The following is a 25674-nucleotide window of genomic DNA, read 5'->3' on the forward strand; positions in this document are numbered from 1 at the left end:
AAATGGGAATGCTCATTCACTGCTAATGAAAATGCAAAATCATACCATCACATCAAGAGACAGTTCAGCAGTTCCTTTAAAAACTGAACACACTCCTACTATACAATCCAGAAACTGCCACTTTGAGTTAAAATTTTTTGAGTACACAAAAACTTGCACAGACATGCTTAATAACAGCTGTATTAATAACTGTCAAAACTTGGAAGCAATTAGGGTATCTTTCAGTAGATAAGTGGACAAATAAACTGTGATAAATCTAAACAATGGAATATTACTTCCACCAAAAAGAAATGAGCTTTAACACTTGCCTAGCAGGTGTGAGGTACTGGGTTTGATTCTCAGCACCACATATAAATAAATAAATAAAATAAAGATTCATCAAAAACTAAAAAAAAAAAAAAGGTTTTTAAAAATAGAAATGAGCTTTAAAATCATGAAAAGACATAGAAGATATCTAATTGCGCAGGGTGAAAAAAGAGAATCTGAAAGTCCACATATTTTAAGACTCTACTATAAGGCATTCTAACTGGTATTCTAACTATACAGCATTCTGGAAAAAAAAAAAAAAAACAAGGAAAAAGATCAGTGATTATCAGTGATGAGGGTGAGTGAAGGATGAACAGGAGTAGATTTTTAGGTTCGTGAAACTACTCAATGTGATACCATTAGGGGAGACAAATGCATTATATAGTTGTCAAAACCCATAGAACATAAACAACAAAAGTAAACCCTAATGTCAACTTGGGACTTTGGGTGATAATTATGTTCTGAGAGAAGTTCAACAATTATAATAAATTTACCACTCCTGTGGAGAACTTTGATCATGAGGGAGGCCATCCAAATGTATGGGCAGAAAGTATATGGGAAATGTCTGTACCTTCCACTAAATTTTGATGTGATCCTAAACTACTCTAAAAAATGAAGTCTAGGGCTGGGGGTGTGGCTCAAGCAATAACGCGCTAGCCTGGCATGCACGGGGTGCTGGGTTCGATCCTCAGCACCACAGAAAATATGTTGTGTCCACCAAAAACTGACAAATATTTTTTAAAAGATTCATATTCATATTCTCTCTCTCTCTTTCTCTCTCTTTCTCTCTCTTTAAAAAAAAAAAAAACTGAAGTCTACAGCTGGAGCCGGAGCTCAGTGGTGGCAGAACGCTTGCCTAGCATGAATGAGGCACTGGGTTTGATCCTCAGCACCACATGAAAATAAAACAAATAAAGGCATTCTGTCCATCTACAACTACAAAAAAAATATTTTAAATAAAGTCTATCTTTCAAAAGTTGGAAGATAAAAAAAATTGAAATAATAGGAAATAGTGACATTTTAATTTTCTCCATTGAAATTCTCTCCAAATGCAATACTCATTTAGCAGAATATATAGATAGAGCAAATACACGAAATGAAACTATTGCCTCATAGTCACTTCTGCCATAAGTTACTCTTTCCTTTTTTTTAACCAGGGAATGAACCAAGGGATGCTTAACCACAGAATCACATCCTCAGCCCCCCACACACACCCTTTATTTGAGACATGATCTAAGTTGCTTAGGGCCTTGCTAAATTGCTAAGTTTCACTGGAATTTGCAATCCTCCTGCCTCAGCCTCCTGAGTCACTGGGATCACCAAAGTGCCTGCCCCATTGCAGCCGGGTATAAAATCACTTTCTAAGAATTATCAATCACAGTTACATTGCTTTTACTCCATCATAGATAAAGATATAAGCAGATATTATTTTATTTAATAATCACACATATACATACACAAGGGCAAAAAAGTAAACTCCTATTATACCTTTCCTCCTATAATGAGAGGAAGCAAACAATCCAGCAAGTTGAACTCAGCCATGAAAATTGTACAGGTACATTTGAGGAGAGTTACACTTGTATGTCGAGTAGGAATATATTCCTCCAAAGAAGCCACTTCTTCAGGATTCAGTATTGTTTCATTTTCATCCTTAATTTCTAAAATGAAAAATGGAACTTTATTGAAGAATATTTTTAAATAACTAATTTTCTTAAACAATTGAAAATTTGCACGTGTGAGGAACCGGGTTCAATCCTCAGCACCAAATAAAAATAAAGATATTGTGTCCAGCTACAATTAAAAATATTTTAAAAAAAAAAGAATGAATGAATTCATAGATAAAAGGGCAAAACAAGGCTTGATAAGCAAAAAGTCATATATAAAAATAGATAAAGTTTACAACAAAAGCTAGAGAACATAATTTGGCATCAGAGGACTGCAAATAAAGTCACAATGTGAGAGAACTACACAACCATCCAGAGAGGCTAAAATGAAAAAGAGAGAATACTAAGTGTTGCCAAGCCTGTAAAGCAAAAGTCAGCAAACTTTTTTTGTGAGGAGTCATACAGAACGTATTTTAGTTCTGAGCCATATGTTTGTCACATTTACTCAAATCTGTCATTATAGCACAAAAGCAGCTGTGGACAATACAAGAACCAAAGGAACATGGCTATACTCCAATAAAATTTTATTTAAGGATACCCAAAATTAAGTTTAATATAATTTTCAAGTAAATCAGAATTAAATTTATTTTTAACCATTTAAAGTATAAAAAAAAATTCTGCTCATACCTATATGAAAACTGGCAACAAGTCATAATTTGACAAGTGACAGTGAAAGTCCCACATTGAGCTGGTAAGAGTGTAAAGTGGTTCAACCACTTAAGAACACAGTTTGGAAATCTGTACTAAAAGTGATATATGCAATCATTTGACCTAGTGATTTCACTTTTAGTAGCTCAATAGCAATGTATACATATATTTACCAAATAACATGTACTACAATGATTGTAGCTTCACTATAAAAATAGCCAGAACTAAAAACTAACCAAATACTCATCAACATTTGCTGAGAGCCATTACCAATTAGGAATGACGCATCGTAATCCTTGCCAGTGTACCCCATGTTAAATGGACTTGCCTTGGAAATTTGCTGTCACCTTGCTTGTGTGTTTGAGAAAGGTGACCCTGCTCAATGACCAGGGTGGATCCAGGATTAGGGTGTATCATGCAGGAAGTATCCCTGTCCTTGGGTTTAGGGCATGACAATAGGAGTTTTAGGGAAGTTGGAGGTTGAAGATTATTCCTGCTGGGAATAGGGCGTGCCTGCTGCCTGAGTTCCAGAACCTGTGTGGAGGCTGTGTGAGATCCGGAATAAAGAATTGCTGTTTGAACCTACAAAGCTGTGTGGTGGCTCATGATTCTGTGCCAAGCCGAGACATTGGCATTTGGCATTAATGTGAATAAATAAATTATAATACCCAACAGAAACTTACACAACAAATCTCATAAACATAATGTGGGTTAGCCCAGAGACAAAAGAGCACATATTGTGTAATTCCATTTATGAATTCAAAATAAACATAACTAAATTTATGATGTAAGTAAATAAGAATAGTGGTTATTCTTTAAAACAGAATATTTGGTAACAAGAAGATTTTTGAACAGATGCTAAGCTTTTATTTCCTGACCAATTTTCTGACCAATTACTTAAATAGATGTGATTAGTATAAAAATTTCACAGTGCTCTATCCTTAAATTTTATATACTTTCCAATAAGTATATATACTTCAGTAAAAAGCTAAGAAAAAAAAGGAATTCAGCAGAAGTGCTAATAACTTAAATTTTAATATGTATGCACTCAAAAACATATGTATACAAATGTACAGTAAGCTCTCACTTTGCTTAGTTGCTGTGAAAGAATCTGTTATATTTGATTCTGTGAAAGAATCTATGATGACATATCACACTTATGGTTCAAATATCAATTGCCAATTTATATTAACTGAGCAATTACATAGGTAAATAATAGATGAGCATCATGATCAAAAAACAATCACATCATTTCTCTCAATTGTGTCAGGCTTAGACAGTGGTTACAGTACATCTGCTACTGAACTCAGGCTAAGATGGCAAAGCAAGTAGTTGGTTGCCTCATGTGCCACTGATAAACCTACATGACATTTTACAAAAATGAATAATCCAAACAGAGAAAGATAAAAGTGCAGAGAACAAAAATTGGTAACACTGGAAGTAAAATTCTAATTGAACATAAATGGAGAAATGGAAGAAAGAGGTAACTTTGAAGTATCAACACTGCACCTTTTCTAAAGACTCAAGAGAACTTAGTGAAAACAAACTTATGACATAACAAGGTGATAAAAAGACTGAGGATGTCCCAGAAAAAGTGACACAAGGAATATCACTCATTCTCATTAAAGGAAGACATAAACTCTCACAGGTTTTAAAGAACTAAAAGTATATAGGACAAAATGACAGAATCTTATCCAAACTTAGAAAGGAGTTATGACAATTTATCAAGGCTTATGAAATATATTTCATATTGTAAGTTATACCAGAAGACAAACACTAGTCAACACAACTCATTAAATTTTTCCCACAAACTTTAAAGTTTATTTTTATAATTCTTTACTATTCCTTTTAAATTTTTCACTTTTCTGTACATTTATAACCAATAATAAGAGTTTTAAATGTTTTAACAACATGTTTTGATTAAAATTAAATACTGTAATGGTAAGCCAACACTGATCTAACTACTCTATATCACTAGTTCTAAGATAAAAATAAAAGAGTTATTAGTAGAGGCTGGGAAGTGTGGAGGAGAGGGTGGATAAAGCAAAGTTAGACAGCAGGTACAAAAACACAGATACAAGGAATAAGTTCTGATGTTCCACACACAGAGGGATGGCTATAATTTACAATAACCTATTATGTATTTAATGATGATCTAGAAGAAATGAGTTTGAAGTCTTTATACATAAAGAAATGATAAGGAGAGGGAAATACTAAAATAACCCTAATTGTATAAGTACATGCTGTATACATGTGTTAAAATATCATAAGCCAGGGGCTAGGGCTGTAGCTCAATGGTAAAGCCCTTGCCTAGCATGTGAAAGGCACTGGGTTCAATCCTCAGCACCACATTAAATAAATAAAATAAAGTTATTATGTCTATCTACAACTAAAAAAGATTCGGGGGAAATTATATATATATATATATATATATATACACACACACACACACACACATACACACACACACACATACACATACATACATGTACATATATATATATATATATATATACACATATATATCATAAGCCAGATACAGAAAGACAAACACTGCCTGTTCTGATTTTTTACTTTGGTGCATAACCAATCGAATAGAAGAAAGATCACCATAAGAACAAATGGTGCTTGCTAGAGCAACTAGAAATCCAAGAGCAAATAAATAAATTATTTACCTAAAACATACTCCTTCTGAAAAAAAAATGAATTCAAAATAGATCAAATTTACATGTAAAATGATCAATGTTTTCAAACTACTAATCCAATTAAAAATGGACAAAAGACATGAACAGATATTTTAGTAAGTAAAAAAGAAAAATTGTAATGGCAAATAAGCACACGAGGAGGTGTTCAACATCATCAATCAATGAAGAAATGCTACTTAAAACTACAATGAGATTGCAGATTGTTAATTAAAACTACATATCTATCAGAATGGCTAAAATAAAAAGAGTGACAATACCAAATAGTGAAAAGATGTAAAGAAACTGAATCATTCATTCTTTACTGATGGAAAAGTAAAATGGTACAGCTGCTCCTAAAAAGAATGTGGTAATTTCTTTCAAAAAATTAAATATACAACTACCATATGACCTATAAATTACAGAGGTAGGCATTTATCCCAAAGAAATGAAATCTGATGTTCTCACAAAAACAGGTGCATAATTACTCCAGCAGCTGTATTTGTAATAGCCCAAGAACAGACTCATTCCAAATATCCTTCAATGATTTTACAAACTTTAGTAAATACATACAATGTAACACTACTCAGGAATACAAAGAAATCACTGCTGATACATGCAACAGTTTAGATAAATCTCCAGAGAATTTTGCTTAGCAAAATAAATCAATCCCAGAGATTTATATACTAACTGATTCCACTTACATAATACTTATGAAACAATAAAATTTCAGAAATGGAACACATTAATAGTTTTAGGGGTTAGGGATAACAGAATAGAGAGGGCCAAGATAGAGAGATGAGACCTTTATAGTGTTGGAATTGTTCTTTCTGAATGTGGTCAGGGACAAACCTACATGGCTGATAATATTGTACACAATACACACACATTCTTTCACATACATACACACACACACACACACACACACAAACACACAAACACACACACACACAACACACACACACACACACACACACACGAGTACAAATAAAACTAGGAAGATCCTTTTTTTTTTTTTTAAGTTAATGATTGGTGGAGCACTTGCCTAGCATATGTGAGGCCCTGGGTTCAATCCTCAGCACCACATAAAAATAAATAAAATAAAGGTATTGTGTCTACTTTTATTTTAGCCATTCAGCCACTCTTTTTATTTTACCCATTCTAATAGATATAAAGTTTTAATTAACAATCTGCAATCTCATTGTAGTTTTAAGTAGCATTTCTTCATTGACTGATGATGCTGAACACCTCCTCATGTGCTTATTTGCCATTACAATTTTTTCTTCACTCACTAAAATATTTATTTGTTCATGTCTTTTGCCCAATTTTAATTGGATTATTTGTTCTAATAGATTAACTTTGGTAATTACTATTAAAGTAGTAAGTTAATATCTTCCTTACTCAAGACCTTCCAATGATTTTCATCACATTTAGAATAAAATTCAAGGGCACCTTTTAATACTCAGCTGTAGACTGAATAGACATTTGTAGAATAAAATCCAAATTCCTTTGACCCCAAGACCTAACAGAGTGATGTCTACCTCTCTGAATTACCAGTATTTATTATGCTCCATCTATGCAGTCTGCTTTTCTCCTTTTATAAGAAGCTAAGATGTCCCTATCTTAAAGTTTACTTAAACTCTCTTTTCTCAGGAAACTGCAAGTCTCACTCCCTTACACAGTCATGGGTCAGTTCATATATAAACACTTCAGAAATGACTTTCTTGTTTAGATAAACAGCTTTCCTCTCCTCCTATCTTTAGCTCTCTTTCCTACTTCTTTTATTTTATTCTCAAAACTCTTACCAATGTTCAAAATAATAGGTTTACTTGTCTACTCTGTCCAATCCATAAGGATATAAGAGCAGAGATTTCATATATCTTATCTGCCACACTATCCTAGTACACAGAATAAAGTCTGGTATAATATAGGTATTCAGGTAAGGTACAATCCACAAAGGCATGAACATGTCAAACACCCTGCACTAGGCACTATGCTAAGTGCTTTTACACGCACTATCACATTTAGTGCTCACAAAAATATTTGGACCTACATCCAATTATTTTTCATTATTTAGTATAACAGTAAGGTAGCTGTGTAAAAATTAAAATAGAAGTTTCAACAAAAAAACACAAGCTTATTTCTTTTTACTCAACAACTAGAGTCTAAAGGACATGGTGATACCACAGTACTGAGGACCTAGGTTCTTTTTACCTTGCTGCTCTGTCATCCTTAGCCCTGCAGCTTTCAGCTCAGAGTGTAGGATGGCAGCTCCAATTCCTGCCATTATATTTATTTTCCAAAGAAAGAAAGGGAGAAGGAAAAAGGGTATGCTCTTTCCCATTTAAAGTCAGAACCCAAAAATCCAAACATATGAAGTTCATTTCCAATTGTAGTAGCCAGAACGTGGTCAAATGAGTATACCTGGAATGTAAAATCTTTATTTCCATTTCAGAAATTTCTATTATAAAAATAAAAGAAAAATAGATATTGGAAAGACAATTAGTCTCCTCTATCATAGTAACTGAACACAGTACAGAGATAAAGAAATGGAAGACCAGAAACATTAATTAAATTTTCTAAGATCAATAAGAAGTAGGGTTCAGATTTCAAGTCAGTCTAACTCCATAGGCAAAATTCTTAACTACTATTCTAGATTCCTTCATTATGATATTCTGTTCTACTCTACTCAAGACCTTTATTCCATTAACAAAGAATTCGTCTTTTTATGAAACTGATAACTATACATTTGTACCATGTTCAAAAAAAATTAGTAATACAAAAAAATCTCTTTCTACTAGTAGTACCAACACTTTCTTCAATGTTAAATATGTATTTTTAGAGGACATCTTCATATCTGGTTCTTAGAATCCATTAGTGTGGGGGAAAAAAGGTCATAATTAACAAGTACACACTCAAAAGAAAATGACAATTAAATACTGGCAAATTAAGTACTAATGCAAATGAATTCCAATTTTTACCTCTCCTAGAACTTGCACACATAAGTTCATTCTCTAAACTGACAGAATACATAAAAGTCCTTGCTGACAGACAAAAAATGTAGTAAAGATGGAAAGTTAGCAAACAGGACAAAATGGAGTATATAATCATTCAGATCAACTAAAACAGATTCAGAATTAAGCCAAAAACAAACCTGGTTTTAGCCTGCTATATGGTTCATATTCATGTTCCAAGGCGCAAACAATCATTTTCAAAATCCTATGTACTGCACTGCTATCCAAGCGAAAATCAAGGGGACCTACAACAAGGGTTTTAGTAGACTTCTCTTGAACTGTTCCCAAATCTTCATTTTTCCCAGTAGAAAAGTCTTGTTGATTTGCAGAACCTATAAGAAGTTTAATTTTACATTAGTATTTTAAGCATCAATTAGATATACCAAGTATATATTTTAATATCTCACTTTTATCTTTTTAGCTTCTAATAACTAAATGCCTACAAAGCAATTCTCATTAGCTAGATACAGAGAGCCCACGTTATTTATCTTTATGTCTGTACAGATTCCTGTTATCTAATGCTACAAGCACTACAAAATCAAAACGGTCAATCTTAGAAAATGTTCTGTAAAACCTAAAGATCTTAGATCCATTGTTTTTTATCTAGAGAAACTTTGAAGGAAATTTCACTTTACTACAATTTATCTTCAAGTTTCATAGAAAATTAGTTTAAAAATATATGTGCACAAGGACTTTGAGGGTTACCTAATGACCATCAAAATGAACATTGTTACCTGCTTTGAAATATGTCAGAATAAAACTATTATGACTTTGCTCTATGATACAGTACTATATCCCTAGATCCTTCATCGCCCATATACTGAAGAGGAACAAAAGCTTTTCTAAAGAAATCTTGGTTCTAGCAACAGACATTTTTTATTATCTAATACAAATTCTTATTAGAATATACAAATTCTAATATATATTAGAAATAATATATAAAAAATATATAGGAATATATAGGGGCCAGGGTTGTGGCTCAGCGGTAGAACACTCATCTAGCACATGCAAGGCACTGGGTTCAATCCTCAGCCCCACAAAAAATATATAAATAAATTAACGTATAAAAAATAATATACAAACCCATTATTACATGTGACAATATAAAATATTTTTTAAATCTTAAGCCGTTTTGTTTATTCAAACGAAGAGGAAAATAAGAGACTTTCCAGCATTAATAAAATTTTAGAATCTAGAAAGACCTAATAAAATACAAAAAGTCTGTATATGTACCTTCTAATAACTTTACAAAAATATATAAGGGAGTACAGTTAATATTTAGTGTCAGTAGCATGAACAAAATTAAATGTATTATTTATATACTTATTAAGATGACTCAGTAGGCATGAATTTTTTAAGGTGACTATGTAATACAAATACAAAATCCATACATAGACTTACGTGTCAATTAAAACATACAAAGTTCATCTGACACATATTTCTGACATGCATAATTAACATTGACTCACAGAAGATATGCATAATTAATATTGATGCATAGAAGTTAGGTATAAATAACACTATTCAGATCTCCCATAAATGGTTATGGGAATTAAATAAACTAACACATGTAAGACACTTAGAACTCTGCATTTAAATCCAATAAATTATAAGCATCATCATCCACACATAAGTGAATACAGATTCACAATAAGAAATATGAACATTTAAACATAGCTACATAAAAGCAAGGAAATAAAAAATAAAAAGATTACTGAGTAAAGAAATATGAACACATATTTAAAGTACATTGATAATCACAAGTGAACAGTGGAATTTTGTTATTTTCTTTAAAAAAAAAAAAAAGTTCAGCTGCAAAATAAAGAGATGTTGCCAGGCACAGTGGTGCACACCTATAATCTCAGCGAGTTCAAAGCTAAACTCAGCAAAAGCAAGGCACTAAGCAATTCAGTGAGACCCTGTCTCTAAATAAAATACAAAATAGGGCTGGGAATGTGGCTCAGTGGTCAAGTGCTTCTGAGCACAATCCTGGGTACACCCCCCCCACACACACACACACACACACACAAAAAGGATGATTCAAGACAGATTTCAGAGATGAAAAATTACACTCCCCCCCCCAATAAAAGACAATGGCTTTAATGCTGAAAAAGAAATCATGATTATAACCAAAGTTCTGGTTTGAGCAACTAAAAGATAATGGTAAAATTTTCCAAAAAAAGGTGACTGAAAATAAAGAAGGAATACAGGTAGTAGGTGGTCATGGGGATGTCAACAATTCAATTTTTTGCGTACTCAGTTTTGAGATATTTGTGAGACACAAAAGTGAAAATATCAAGGATACACTAGATATTTAATTCTGAACCTTTAAGAAGTCTATACTAGAAATTCAGATATGTGCATCAACAACATAAAGCACTTCAATGCAAGAAAAGAATGAGATTTCTTCAACAGAAAGTTCAGGGGTAAAAAAACGAATCCAGGGACTGACTGATGAAAACAACATTCAGAAAACATTACAAAAAGGAGAAAGCAGAAAATTACTACTCTATCGTCTCTCCTCATTAGATAAAATTTACATCAAGATCAACTCTGTGGTGTGGTCTTCAATCCCTCAAACAAAAGCTGTCAATTTCTTACTTGGACCGCTCGTATCTATTTATATGACTATTCTTAACAAATAATATAATGACCATTAATTTAAATGCCTAATTCTGCACTACTTGTTGGCTTCTTAAGAAACATTTTGATCTATTTATCCACAGTACCTATCATCTAACATATATTATGCTGGATCTTAGTTAAAAGGCTAAGATACAATAACTTAACACAAACAGATAATTTTAATACAATAATGTGAAAAAATAAAAAGAGACCCTATTTTTCAATATAAAAAAGACCAAAGTCATAATAAGCACATCATATGAGCACATAAAATATCAAATGGTGAAATATTTTAAATCATCATTGACTTCCTATAGCAAAATAATAATTACATAACAAAATGATAAACTTATGGGTTTTTCAACGGGAATAATTTGTTTCTACTTTTTTTGCTTTGAAACAAATCCTCTTTTTAATAAAAATACCTATATAATCTTCAAAATTAATTCAGTTCAGAAAATAAATTGTTTCTTTTGGACAAGTTAATGCAATATAAAATCTAATGCTTAAATTTTTAATATTTAGTACATATATGAGAACCATCAGTAATATGTCTTTTCAATCAGCTGTAGAAAAAAAAAGGACAAAATGCCAAGATTCCAAGAAAATTCTAGCATAACATTAAAATTAAACCATTCCCTAAAGTAACAGAATATAAATATAGTAACAGAATACAACCAGTTAAATGCCAATTGACTCTAAAGATGCCTTTGTTTCTATTGCCCAATTTTGTTTCTATTGCCCAAAGAAAAGCAAACATAAAGAAAAGAAGCTAATACCTTTGCCACTGGTGCTCTCCATTGTGTACAGGTAATCCATGTAAAAAGCCCCAAACCTTTGCATTCCAGCTATCTCAGTATATGTCTCCTGCAAACAAAGCAATGCAAACATACATTGTATAGAAGAAAGTTGAGTTTAAAACCTGATAGTCAGATATATATCCTTACATAGATTATATTAACTCAAATGATTATCTAAACAAAAGAACAGATTGGTACCCAAAGAATTCACTTCTGAGAAAGATAATGTTTTCTCTACTGCAGACCACACAAAAGGACTTTCATAATTCTACAGATATTTTGGCCACTTTATCAACAATTTCTAGTTACTGAGTACCTATAATGGAATAGATATTATATTCTTGACCTTTATCACTATCACAAAACTGCCTAATAATATATACTCTCAAATGGGTCTTAAAACATTTTAAAGACTAAAGACATACTAAAATATTCTAAATGAATATTAATTGTGCATGTCAACATTAAATTCTTTACTATTAACTATGAAAATAAATCTTTTTTTAAAAATTTTTTTAGTTGGAGATAAACAAAACACCTTTATTTTATTTATTTATTTATTTATTTATTTTATGTGGTGCAGAGGCTCAAAGTCAGTACTTCACACATGCTAGGCAAGTGCTCTACCACTGAGCCATAATCCCTGCCAAAAATAAATCTTAATGAAAAAAAATATAAATTATTTATTATGTTAATCTTCAGGTAACTTTTTTGAACTTTAAAATTTATTTTATAAATTAATATTCCACAAACATTTTCACATACTCTTACATAGTACTAAAATGTATACATAGTGAAAAGGGAAATTCATTTCTTCTCATCAACCTCACATGCTAGAGGTAACAAAAATTAATAAAGAAAATTCTATACATTTCCTCCAGGACTATTTCAGCAGTACATAGACAAATAAACTATGGTTATTATTACATAAAACTAAACATCTCTGTGCATTCCTTAAGCCTATCTAGATGTAGAGGCTGGGCAAAAACATTCTAAATGCTTCAGTAAATGAATTTGCATTCAGAAGATATTATCTGAGAAGAAATATGGCAAACACAAGTATTCACACAGAGTGTCCACCCAATCAACAACACAGAATTTGGCTCAAATATACTGTCTGACCTTATGATGAGCTGCATCCAAGATAAATTCTGCACGAGTGCCATTATTTTCTGGGCTTCGATAATCAAACAATGAATTTGTAAGGTATGTCAAACCTTTTGTGCTTAAATTTTCACCACAAATGAAGAAACTGGCTTCCTGAAAACAAATGTAAAATTTCTAAACAAGTGGAAAAAATCATTAAACTGTTAAAGAAAATAAAACCTTAACTTTATAACATCCATTCAGTATTATTAATATTTGAGGAATAAGATAAGGAATGCTGTCTCCACTTTCATCGCCTATTTTTGGCAAAGAACATTTTTACAAACCAAATAGGAACTCTAAGTAGCTGCCACAAAAAGAAAGAAGAAATATTTATGAATTGGAAATTTTTAGAACTCATATCCAGGTGTTAAGTGCTACCAACTTTTTTAATTCCCCTGTGTTCTATAATTTCTTGCAGGGGAAATGTACAGGAAAATATATCTCAAGCCAATGATATATGCAGTCTAGCAAATTTTATAAGGTTAAGAACTTCATTGTCCCTGCATCAAATTCAAAAAAGGATGGAGAAAAGAAAATTTTAACTTACAGTTTCACTTCTATTCATATTTTCTTCAAAATCCTTAACACCCATAATTCCTTTAAGACACATGGCTCTGCAGCCTACAAACCCAATCTGGCAGTCAAAGAAAGGATCTCCCATCATAAGGGCCTATAAGAGGAAGGGAAACATTAGAATTAAAAAACACATTCAATGAAAATATTACATGCTTTCTTCATAAAATTTCTAAATTAGCTAGACATCTTTAGACACCCAAATGTATTCTCCTTAGATCATAAACTGTATGAAAGTAGAAACATTTATGTTATGTTTTTCCTGTACTCTCAATCCTCTGTATCATCAATGATTTATACTTCATGACTGATAATATGCACATACATATCCACACATACATATAAGATAAACAAAGAAATAAACTAAATGAAGGAATAAATTCATGTTGCATATTAAAGTCTTTGTTAAAGAAATAATTATTCTGGGCTGGGGCTGTATCTCAGTAACAGAACACTTGCCTAGTATGCATGAGGCACTGGGTTTGATCCTCAGCACCACATAAAAACACACAAATAAAATAAAGGCATTCTGTCCATCTACAACTACAAAAAAGAAATCTAGAAAACAAAAGAAATAATTATTCCAACCAATACTAATGAATACTAAAACAGAAATATACAACTAAGTATGATATTTTAAATATACTACTATTATTAACTATCATTAACTTGTTAACTGTAAATATTAACTTTAAAAACAAATATTTTTTTTAAATATATTCAGTATTGAGAGATTACCTCAATGGTAGTTCCTTCTTGTTCCCAACACAATACTTCCTTAGATTTTACTTTCTGTGGGCTATAGTAACTACTCTCAGCTTGCATTTCAGTGAGCTAAAAAATAAGAATATTAAGTAAATCAAAACAAGTATTTAATGGTAATATGCTGTCATTAATGATGACCTGATGAAAACATGGCCAATTTTAGATTCAGGAAACTTAATTATTAAGCAGGAAAACAGGTGCTGCAAAAACAGCTGTAACACATTACTCATGGAATTAAAATTAAGTATACTAGTCTAAACTTATTTACCATTTTTTTAAAACTCTTTCTTAATACTGCTTTAAAAAGTTAAAGCTATGAGAAATAACAGTCTCACTTATAAAACAATTCATATATTCTGCCAAAATTTGCATATTATAAACGTAATTCATTTATTTTCACTAATATATTCAGCCATGTTTAATTTCAATCATTTCTAAATTTTCACACTATTTGTAATTTTTTTAAAAAGAAGAAAGAAAGCTATAAAAAGAAGAAAGAAAGCTATGAAGAAACAAATAAGTCAACAAAACTTTCTGGTTCCCATGAGGAAGGTAGAATCCTGGTACTATCTATCAGTCTCATACTATATCTCATAGACTCATTCAGTTATTCAACAAATACTTTTTGAGTGGCCTCGTAGATAACAAGAACTAAATGAAATGCTGACAAAAGCAAAAAATTGGTTTACAAAAGTATGACCTAGGGGCTGGTGATGTGGCTCAAGCGGTAGCGCGCTCGCCTGGCATGTGTGCGGCCCGGGTTCAATCCTCAGCACCACATACCAACAAAGATGTTGTGTCCGCTGAGAACTAAAAAATAAACATTAAAAATTCTCTCTCTCCTCTCTCACTCTCTCTTAAAAAAAAAAAACATTAAAAAAAAAAGTATGACCTATATTATCAAAATTAGATCATTTAAGTCATTTTTAAAATTTTTCTCTAAATAGAATGTGGTATACCAGTATAATCATGGTATGGAAAAAAGAACATTATAAAACTCAGTTAAAGTCTGCAATTTAATAGTCATGCAACAACTTTGGCGTCTTAGTTTTGACAAATACACTGTGATAGCCTAAGATGGCACAACAATAGGAGAAAATGGGTAAGCAATGTAAGTGAACTCTGTCCCTTTTTTGCAACTTTTCCATATCTAGAACTACAAAATAAAAAATCAATTTTTAAAAAATTAAGATACTGCCTAGGTTTGAAGAAGATTTTTAGTTACCATTATTCCCATTAAAAGGATTACATAGTATTCTTCAAATTTAAACACAAAGTCAAAGATCATATTTTAAAAAAACTATTTAAGTAAATAAAACTTATTTAATTAAAAGATTACAATTTTAAGTCTAACTACATTTATTGAAAACCAATTAATTATTCTCATTTTTATAAGAAAGTTTTTATTTACTATATTTTTCAAGTAAGTCCTTAATTCCTGGATATTCCTACTACTGGTATATTCAATGCTATTTTAAAGTACAATTCTGTAAGTTAAAACGCTTAAATAAAATTGAATTTTTTAAACTTGATCACCCTTCAGCTGTCTACAATTACTGCAGAGAAAAAAAGCAATTAATTGATTAAAAGGACTCAAACATTACAAGAACAATTTTAAACATTATTAGAAAAATGCTACATTTAATTTGGCATGATTTTTGTTGGACTGATATCAACTGTTCAAAATGCTAATGCAGAAACATGACCTTATTTTCTGACCAAAATATGTACCACAAATTAATTCCATACATTCTTCAAATCCAAGCTGATCCATGAATTCTAATGTTTTCCTTCAAAATATCTATATATTTTCCTTAAAGAAATCTTTGAGAAACAAATATTTTAAAATTTTAAAAAAGATATATTTAATAACGAATACTGCCCAAAAAAATCCATAAAAGTTTTGTATATAAAAGCTGATTCTGACTCAGCTGAAAAAAATTATTTTCAATAATAGAAATATACCGGAATAATTTCAAATTTAACAGTAAACAGGCAAAACCCTCCAGAAAAGATTGCACTTAAAGATCTGGACTTCCCTAGCGAACTCATATTAAAAATAAATCATGCTGGACTCCTAAAACCAAAAACTGTTAAAACTTCAGGTCTACAAGTAGCATTAAAGTTTATCAGAAATGGATGTAATCTAGAAATACAGATGGCAGAATACGCTGATGAACTGGATGTGGTAGAAGAAAAAAAGATATAATTGCTGAAGTCTAAGCAAGTGAGTGAATAATGTTGCAATTCATTATAAGTGTTCTGTTTTTGACTGGAATTAATGACTATTAGATATGCAAGTGATGACAAAATAGTTCAAAAATAATACAAAATAGGGAACTAAATTCTAAAGCTCAAAGTAAAGACTGGAGGCAAAAATCTGGTACTCTGTCAGCAACTACATATGATCAAATTATACCACTTTAAGAACCATATACAATAAGGCTAAAGACCAAGTCCCATATGCCAATATTTTAAAGTCAGACCAAAGAGAAGCAGCAAGAAAGAAGATTTTAAAAGTACATGGTAGGGGCTGGGGATGTGGCTCAAGCGGTAGCGCGCTCAGCTGGCATGCGTGCGGCCCAGGTACGATCCTCAGCACCACATACCAACAAAGATGTTGTGTCTGCCGAGAACTAAAAAATAAATATTAAAAATTCTCTCTCTCTCTCTCTCTCTCTCTCTCTCTTTCTCTCTCTCTCTCTCTCTCTCCCTCCCCCCCCTCACTCTCTATTTAAAAAAAAAAAAAAAGTACATGGTAAACAAAGAAAGGGGGGGGGGCGGAATTAAAGAGGAGCCAGACAAAGCAGCATAGGCCTATAATCCCAGGAACTTAAGAGGCTAAGGCAGGAGGATCACAAATTCAAGGCCAGCCTTGGCAACTTAGTGAGGCCCTAAGCAATGCAGTGAGACCCTGTCCCCCAAAATAAAATAAAATAAAAAGGTAGGAGGATGTGGCTCAGTGGTTTAAGTGCCCCTGGATTCAATTGGAAGGAAGAAAGTCAGGTAGGCTTGTTGGAAAGAAGGAAGACTGGTTCATTCAAACAGAAAGACTCTACCTGGAGAAATTCTTAACATATATATACACCTGCTAAAACATATGTAACACAGTGTTACTAACAGCAGCATTTTAAAACATACAGCAAAAATATTAAACAAGTGGTATGACTCTCCACCCTTCCTTGTTGCAGTCAAAGCAATTTCCAAGTCATTCTATTTATTCTATGAAGATTTTGGTTTGGATTCTCTCTCACATTACTTTATCATTGTCATGATTCCTGGTGATTTCAATATTCACGGAGAGGGTGATCTTAAAGTCTGATCTCTCAGTTTCTTTACCTCCACTCCTACAAAGATCTTGTCCTCTACCTTACCTTCATCATTCATTCACCTTTACTCAAGTAGTGGAATATGACCAGAGAAAAGCACAACCACAATGACTGGTGCCTCTACAAATTCATGATCATTATAAATCCTTGCTTCAATATCCCTTTCACAATAAAAACCTTTCCTGATCATTCAATTTTAAGTTACATAATCCTCTTTCTTTTCTATTCTTCTTCCCTGGTTTTTCTTTGTAACTCTTATCACCAATAGAAAACTAAAAAAATAAATATTAAAAAAAATTCTCTCTCTCTCTCTCTTAAAAAAAAAACTTCTTTTTAAAGCTAATTAGCATAAGGCTTCATTCTGAAGTAATTGCAGATAATAGAGATTACTATCTGTCTCTCACAGTGGAGCTTGATACTGAATTCAGCAGCAGGAGCACACTGAGTAGGAATACTGACACTTAGATTCACTCAGACTAGGACACTTAGTAAAGAGAAAGCACTCACCAAAAAGTTTCTTCTATAAAAGTAGAATAATCATCCCAACAGATGGGTAGAAATACTAATGATATCAAAGTGCAAAGAAATAAATCACCCCAAGTAGCTCACAAGAATTCAACAACTGACCCCACTGACACTATGATGGAGGAAATTTCAAATGAGGAGTTCAGAAAGTTGATACTTAAAATGATCAATAAACTAAAAGAATATTTAAAAAACAAACGAGAAAATTCAGGAAATGAAAGAACATTTCAATAAAAAGAGAGACTCTGAAAAACAACCAAACATAAATCCTAGAAATGAAAGACTCAATCAAATTAAAACTTCACTTGAAAGCACCATCCACAGATTAGACCACACAGAAGACCCATTTTCAGGCCTCAAAGAGAAGGCATATAATCTTGAAAATAGTCATCAAGAAAGAAAATATGTTAACAGACCATGATCAGAATATTGAAAACAACTGAGATAATCTACAATCACTGGCTTAGAAAAAGGCAACAAAATATAAAGTAAAGGAATACAGAAACTTTTCGGTGACATACTATCAGAAAATTTTCTAAACTTTGTGGATGATATGAAAATCCAAATCAAAGAGGTATTTAGAAATCCAAATAGACAAGATCAAAAAATACCTTAAGACAAAATGTAATTAAAACGCCTATATACAGATACAGAAGGATAGAATTCTAAAAGCCACAGGAGAAACAACATGGGTAATATTCAGAGATGATTCAATTAGACTTTCTGCTAACCTCTCAGTTCAGACTCTAAAATCCAGGAGGCCCTAGAAAATATATACCAATGATTGACTGATAATGGTTGCCACCAAGGTTGCTATATTCAGCAAAATTATCCTTTAGAATTAAAGATGAAATATAAACCTCCCTAGATAAGCAGAAACTAAACAAATTCATAACTTCTAAGCCAGCTCAACAGAAAATACTTAGTGAAATATTACATGCAGAAGAAATTAAATAAAAACCATCTCTCTATAACACTGAATGTAAATGGTCTCAACTCTCCAAGTAAAAGAAATGAACTGGCACAGTAGATTTAAAAACATGACCCAAACATATGTTGTTTATAAGAGACTTATCTACAGGCAAAGACATTCACAGGCTAAAGGTAAACAAATTAGAAAAAGATATTTCATGCAAACAGAGACTGAAAGCAAGCAGGAGTAGCTACTCTCATACCTGACAACATAGACTTCAAGCCAAAATTAATCAAGAGAGACAAAAACGATCAGTTTATACTGGTTAAGGGAACTATCCAACAAGATATAAAGATTTTAAATATTTATGTCCCAAATATCAATGCTAATAATTACATAAAATAAGCTCCACTTGACAAAAGGCTCACAGAGACCCCTAATACAAAAATGGTGTGTAATCTCAATTGACCACTCTCACCAAAAGATAGATCATGCAGACAAACTAAGTAAAGATTCTTCAGAAATTTAAAAAAAAAAAAATACTACTAATCAAATGGATCAAACAGACATCTATAGCAACAACTGAAATCACTTCTCAGTTGAACATGAAACATTCTCAAACACAGATCATGTTTTAGGACACACAAAAACTCTTATGAAATACATATAAAATAACAAGTTAATTTCTTGCATCTTATTAGACTATAATAGAATGAAATGAAAAATTAATAACAAAAAAAAATCAATTTAACATGTGGAGATTGCATAATATGTTTTTGATCAAGGAATGGGTCACAAAAAAATAGAGGGAGAAAATGTTCTCAAACAAGTGAGAAAAGAGAAACAATATATTAAAATCTCGAGGATTGTATAAAAGCAGTTCTAAGAAGAAAGTTTATAGTATTGAGTGTCTACATAAAACTTAAAGATAGCAAATAAATATTCTAATGTTAAATCTCATCATGCTAGAAAAGCAAGAACTAATTCCTAAATCAGTAGAAGACAGAACAATTGTCAAAGTCAAAATTGATAATAAAAAAGATACAAATGATCAATACAACAGAGTTGCTTCTCTGAAAAGATAAACAAGATTGTTAAATCCCTTAGCCAAACCAATCAAAGGAAAAAAAAAATCAACATTAGAGGTGCAAAATAAGACATCACCACAGATATTTCTGAAATCCAGGATCATTAGCAACTATTTTTCAAAACTTATAATAAAATGGAAAATCTAGATAATGTTGACAAAATTTCGAGACACATATGACCTACCAAAACTGAACTAAGATGATATGGAAATCTAAACAAACAAATATCAAGCAACAAGACTAATTTTAAGTCTTCCAACAAAGAAAATTCACTACATAGAGAGTTAAGGATAAACATCACATGATCATTTCAAAACAGGCAGAAAATTCTTCCAACAAAATAATGCACTCATTCATATTAAAAACACTGAGGACAGTAAGGATAGAACGAACTTATCTAATATCATAAAGGATATATATGATAAACATAAAGATGACATCATATACAATGGAGAAAAAGTCAAAGTGTTTCCTCTAAAATTAAGAACAAGGTAAGGATATCCACCCTCATCACTCCTATTCAACACAGTTCATAAAAACTCTCACCAAAGCAATCAGGCAAGAAAAAAAATTAAAGGGATACAAATAGAAAACTAAATCAGCAAAGTACCTCTACTTGCTGGTAACATGAATCCTATACTTAGAAAACCCCCCAAAAATCAAAGACTTTTAGAGCTGAAAAACAAATTCATCAAAGTAGCAGGATACAAGAGCAACATACAGAAATGAATAACTTTCTTATACTCCACTAATAAGTTGAGAAGAAATAAGGAAAATAATTCCATTTATCAAGCCTCAAACAGAATAAAATACTTGGTAATTAATCTAATCAATGAAGTGAAAGATCATGATAATAAAAGTTATAGAATAAGAAATTTAAAGACTAAATAAAGATCTCAGAAGATGGAAAGATCTACCACATTTTTTGATAGATAGAATTAATACTGTAAAAATGGCCATATTACCAAAAGCATTCTACAGAATTAAAGCAATCTTCATTAAAATACCAATGACATTCTTCACAGGACTAGAAAAAAATAGTCCTAAATTTCACTTGGAAGAATAGAGACCCAAGGGCTGGAGTTGTAGCTCAGTGGTAGAGTGCTTGCTTAGCATGTGTGAGGTACTGGGTTAAATACTCAGCACCACATATAAATAAATTATAAAAGAAAAGTCCATCTACCACCAAAAAATTTTAAAAAAAAAAAAAAAAAACAATTGAGACCCAGAATAACCAAAGCAATCCTAAGCAAGAAGAGCAATGCTGCAGGCATCACAGTACTAGTGGACCTCAAATTATACTACTACAGAGCTATATTATCAAAAACTGCATGGTCTTGGCTTTAAAACAGACCCAAAGACAAATGGAATACAAGACACAGACAAATCCACATACATACAATCATCCGATCCTTGACAAAGGTGCCAAAAACATATTCTAGAAAAACATATGCTCTCACCCTGTAAAAAAAAGTCAACTCAGAAAGGATCAGAGAACTAGGAATTAAACTGGGAACAGCATATCTACTAGAAGAAAACATCAGGTCACCACTCCAACATATCCACGAAGGTATGCTGCAAACTACATTGAGATTTCATCTCACTCCAGTTAGAATGACAATCATCAAGAATACAAATAATAATACATGCTGATGAGGATGTGGGGGAAAAAGGTACCCTCACACATTGTTGGTGGAACTGCAAATTGGCACAACCACTCTGGAAAACAATATGGAGATTTCTCAAAAGACCAAGAATGGAACAAGCATATCTCTCACTCTCCCACCCTGGGTATCTGTTTAAAAGAAAGAAAGTCAGTACACGATAGTGACACATACAAATCAATGTTTATACAGCATAATTCACAATACTAAAGTTAAGGAACCAGGCTTGTTGCCTATTAACAGAAAAATGGATAAGAAAATTTGGTGTATACACATAATGGAGTTTTACTCAGCCATAAAGAAGAATGAAATTATAACATTTGCTAGTCAATGACAGAAATGGAGAACAACATGCTACGTGAAATAAGCCAGACGTAGAAGGTTTCTGCATCTGGCTTATTTCACTTAGCATGTCAAATATTTTCTCAGATATGTGGAAACTGGAGAGAAATGAGAAATTATTAAAAAGGAGTATCCCATGAAAATAGAAGGGATCACAATGAGATAGATAGAGGAAGGGGATCAAGGTATATGCTAGAGGGATGGGAAAGGGGAGGGAGGCACTATGGATTGTAATTGGCCAAATTATGCTACATGTATATATATCAAAATGAATTCTACTTTTACGTGTTACTATAATACCCCAATTGAAAAACAGTAAAAAAAAAAATTGTTTTATTATGTCTACTGAGTACAAAACAACATTTTGTTAATCAAGAATCTTACTAGCAATAAAAATTTAAGCATTAAAGTTGAAAGGAGATATTAGCAGCAAAAGAAAATACACCTACTTTGAAAGTCACAGTTGCTTTTGTGCAGTAAAATCCTACAGAAACAATAGGATCCTTCAAAGTCTGTACTTTCTGCTGATGTATGGTTAATGTAGAATCATTCCCAGTATAGTCTTCCTCACCATCATCATAACTCACAATTGCAGGTACAAATGACCAAGCCCAGGATACCCATCCCTGTGGCTGCTCTTCATCTTGTTGTGAATACAACTCTTGGCCTTTGTACTGAGCAGGATACTGCATATCTATTCTTGTTTCATCTTCAGCACCTAGGAATCAAAATAAAGCTGATTTAAATAAATTAAGAAAACAATTTTAAAAAAGAAATCTAAATCTCATTTTAAAATCATGCATTAATATTATCATTTGAAAACAATGTCACTCTCAAGGTTTTATGTTGTATTGTGTCAGTCTTTATAAGTTAGGGTTAATGTAATGTGGATAACACTTTATCAACTACACATAATTTTAAGTGTTTTTAATAAATAAAAGAATAAGATAACTTAAAGTCCCATCCACAAACACTTGCTTCTCAAAAATAAGAATAATGTGTTGAAAGACTGAAACCTAATACCAGAATGATCCAAGTTCCTCATTTCCTAATGCATCCAACTGAGAAAAATGACAAGTATTTCTAGACAAAACATATCCACCAAAACAAAAATTATCCAAAAGAATAAAACTAAATGTTACAAAGAAGTAACTTTATAGGCAGTTAAGAAAAATAATGATGTTGGTGACTCTTATTAGTGGATAAGATATATTCATACTTTTCCTATTCTAAAAAAATTTCAGAAAAGAAATTCTATCAGTCATGAATTGGCAGACTAAAGATATAGATTCCAACCACTCATTAATTTATTCCTAGTAAAATGTCAAATTGGAAATCATCAATTTTAAACTGATTATCAGTTATAAAATAAGAAATCACGTCACTTCAGCACGGGAAAACAATGACCAGTTTGGGTATACAGAACTGGTCTCTAGACCCCTCTTGTCTAACCATTAAAACTAAAGTGGTAATCACTGACTCAGGTTTGTTTGTTGAATACTTTTTTAGTTGTTGATGGACCTTTTGTTAAAATTTATTTATATGCAGTGCTGAGAATTTCAGTGCCTCACACATGCTAGGCAAGTGCTCTTAATTCATCAAGTAGAAGAGTTACTATCTTAGTAATGAGAATAAAATGGGCATAAGCAGGGGCTGGAGTTAGGGCTCAGCGGTGGAGTGCTCGCCTCACATGTGTGAGGCCCTGGGTTCGTTCCTCAGCATCACATAAAATAAATAAATAAAATAAAGATATTGTGTCCATCTACAACTAAAACAAACAAAAAAAATGGGTCTAAGCAAATGACTATTCTGATCCCATCTAACAAACCTACAAACAAGCCTTAAAGACTTTAACTGTTTCCAGGGAACTGAAATAATTGTTGGAACAAAAAAAATCCAGCACCCAACAAGGCAAAATTTACAATGTCTGACATCCAATTAAAAATTATTGGGGAGTTAGGTACAGACTGGTAAGTGCCCACAGTCCCAGCTATTCAGGTAAATGAGGCAGGAGGATCACTTCAGTCCAAGAGTTTAAAATGAACCTGGACAACTAGCAAGACCCTGACTCACCAAAAAAAAAAAAAAAAAGCCAGGCATGGTGGCTCATGCCTGTAATACAAGCTACTCAGGAGGTTGAAGCAGAAGGAGAATCAGAAGTTCTAGCCAAGCCTGGGAAACTTAGTAAACCCTGTCTCAAAAAAAAATTCAAATTTTAAAGGGCTAGGGATACACCCAAAGCACTCAGAAATAGAGAGCTCCTGAATGCAATCTCTAGTACCCCAAAAAAAGAAAAATGCTAGAGAAGCGAAAAAGAAGGAAAATATATTCCATAATGAGGGGAATGTCAATCAACAGAAATGTATCTAGAATTCACAAAGATCATAGCATAAGCAAACAGAAATATTAAAACAACTATACAAATAAATGCATATGTTCAAGAAAGTGTAAACATGTTAAGGGGAGAGACATGAAGTATAAAATGAAACCCAAATTGAACTTCTAAAGATAAAAATAAAATATATGTATGTTTATACATTTATAAAAATTTCATATATATAAAATATATACTAGATGTGACCAACAGATTAGACAACAAAGATTAGTAAATTTTAATTGAAATAGAAACTATCCAAAATGAAACAGAAAAATAAAATGGATAAAAGAACATAAATAGCAACTCTCAAACATTAAGCACAATAACATACATAGAAATGGAGTCCCTAAAAAAATAGACCAGGAAATAAAAACTTTTTGAAGACATAATGGCCAAAATTTTTACACATATAAACTGTAAACCCGCAGATATAAAACCTGCAACTACAAGTAACATAAAGATATAATCCTAAGGAACATCATAATGAAGATGCTTAAAACTTTCTGACAAAAAGTTCACAGGTTTTACCAAAATGTCAAAGGAATCCCTGGCACACACCCCGAAAAAAGGTTAAGGGTCCATGCTTTAAAAAATACAAGAAAACTAATTCAAATGTCACTGAAATCAAACAGTGGAGTTGCTTTCTTTCTCTCTTAATAAACAAGAAAAACCTAGTCATTTTCTTAGGTCACAAAAAGCAAATTATAAAAGAAATTTGAAAATTACATTTTATCAAAATTTAAAACTTCTATTCAAGAGATACCTACTAATAAATGAAGGGGCAATGAGCTGGGGACATGCCTCAGCACTGAAGTACTTGTCTAGTGTGTGAAAGGCCTTGGGTTTGATCCCCACTATGAGGGAAAAAAATATTATTACGCAAATCACAAACTGTCAAAGAAAATAATTTGAATTCAGAATAAACAAAGAACTCTTACAAACCACTAAAGAAGCCCAAAAATAGTTTTTAAAAGTTCTTAAATTTATTTAACATACATTTCACAAAGGTAGATTTATTAAAGGTCAACACGAACATGAAAAAATTCAAATTATTTACTTATGAAAAATATAGCAATTAAAACCATGAGATACCACAACACACAGATCAGAATGGCAAAAAGGAAAAATATGATGACCACACCATATGTTATAAAGATAGAAAGCAACTAGAAACACTCATTGTTGACAGGAATGTAAAATGGTACAACTAC

The 25674-nt window shown here is 32.0% G+C and overlaps 1 protein-coding gene across 11 annotated transcripts in view; it reads right to left on the minus strand.

The window, feature by feature from the left end:
* Positions 1-25674, minus strand: part of Vps13b (vacuolar protein sorting 13 homolog B) — a 677770-nt gene that overhangs the window by 594037 nt on the left and 58059 nt on the right. For all 11 annotated transcript variants that reach the window (XR_013423897.1, XR_005737781.2, XM_078016874.1 and 8 more), the window contains 7 exons: positions 22536-22804; positions 14199-14294; positions 13435-13557; positions 12861-12998; positions 11718-11805; positions 8454-8645; positions 1795-1964 (listed from right to left, as the gene is read on the minus strand). Coding sequence is in view for 9 of the 11 variants with exons in the window: in XM_078016874.1 (XP_077873000.1) it covers positions 1795-1964; positions 8454-8645; positions 11718-11805; positions 12861-12998; positions 13435-13557; positions 14199-14294; positions 22536-22804 (1076 nt within the window). In the remaining 2 variants the exon portion in view is untranslated. The remainder of the gene's footprint in view (positions 1-1794; positions 1965-8453; positions 8646-11717; positions 11806-12860; positions 12999-13434; positions 13558-14198; positions 14295-22535; positions 22805-25674) is intronic.

The sequence above is a fragment of the Ictidomys tridecemlineatus genome, chromosome 7 (genome assembly GCF_052094955.1).
Source record: "Ictidomys tridecemlineatus isolate mIctTri1 chromosome 7, mIctTri1.hap1, whole genome shotgun sequence".
NCBI lineage: Eukaryota > Metazoa > Chordata > Mammalia > Rodentia > Sciuridae > Ictidomys > Ictidomys tridecemlineatus.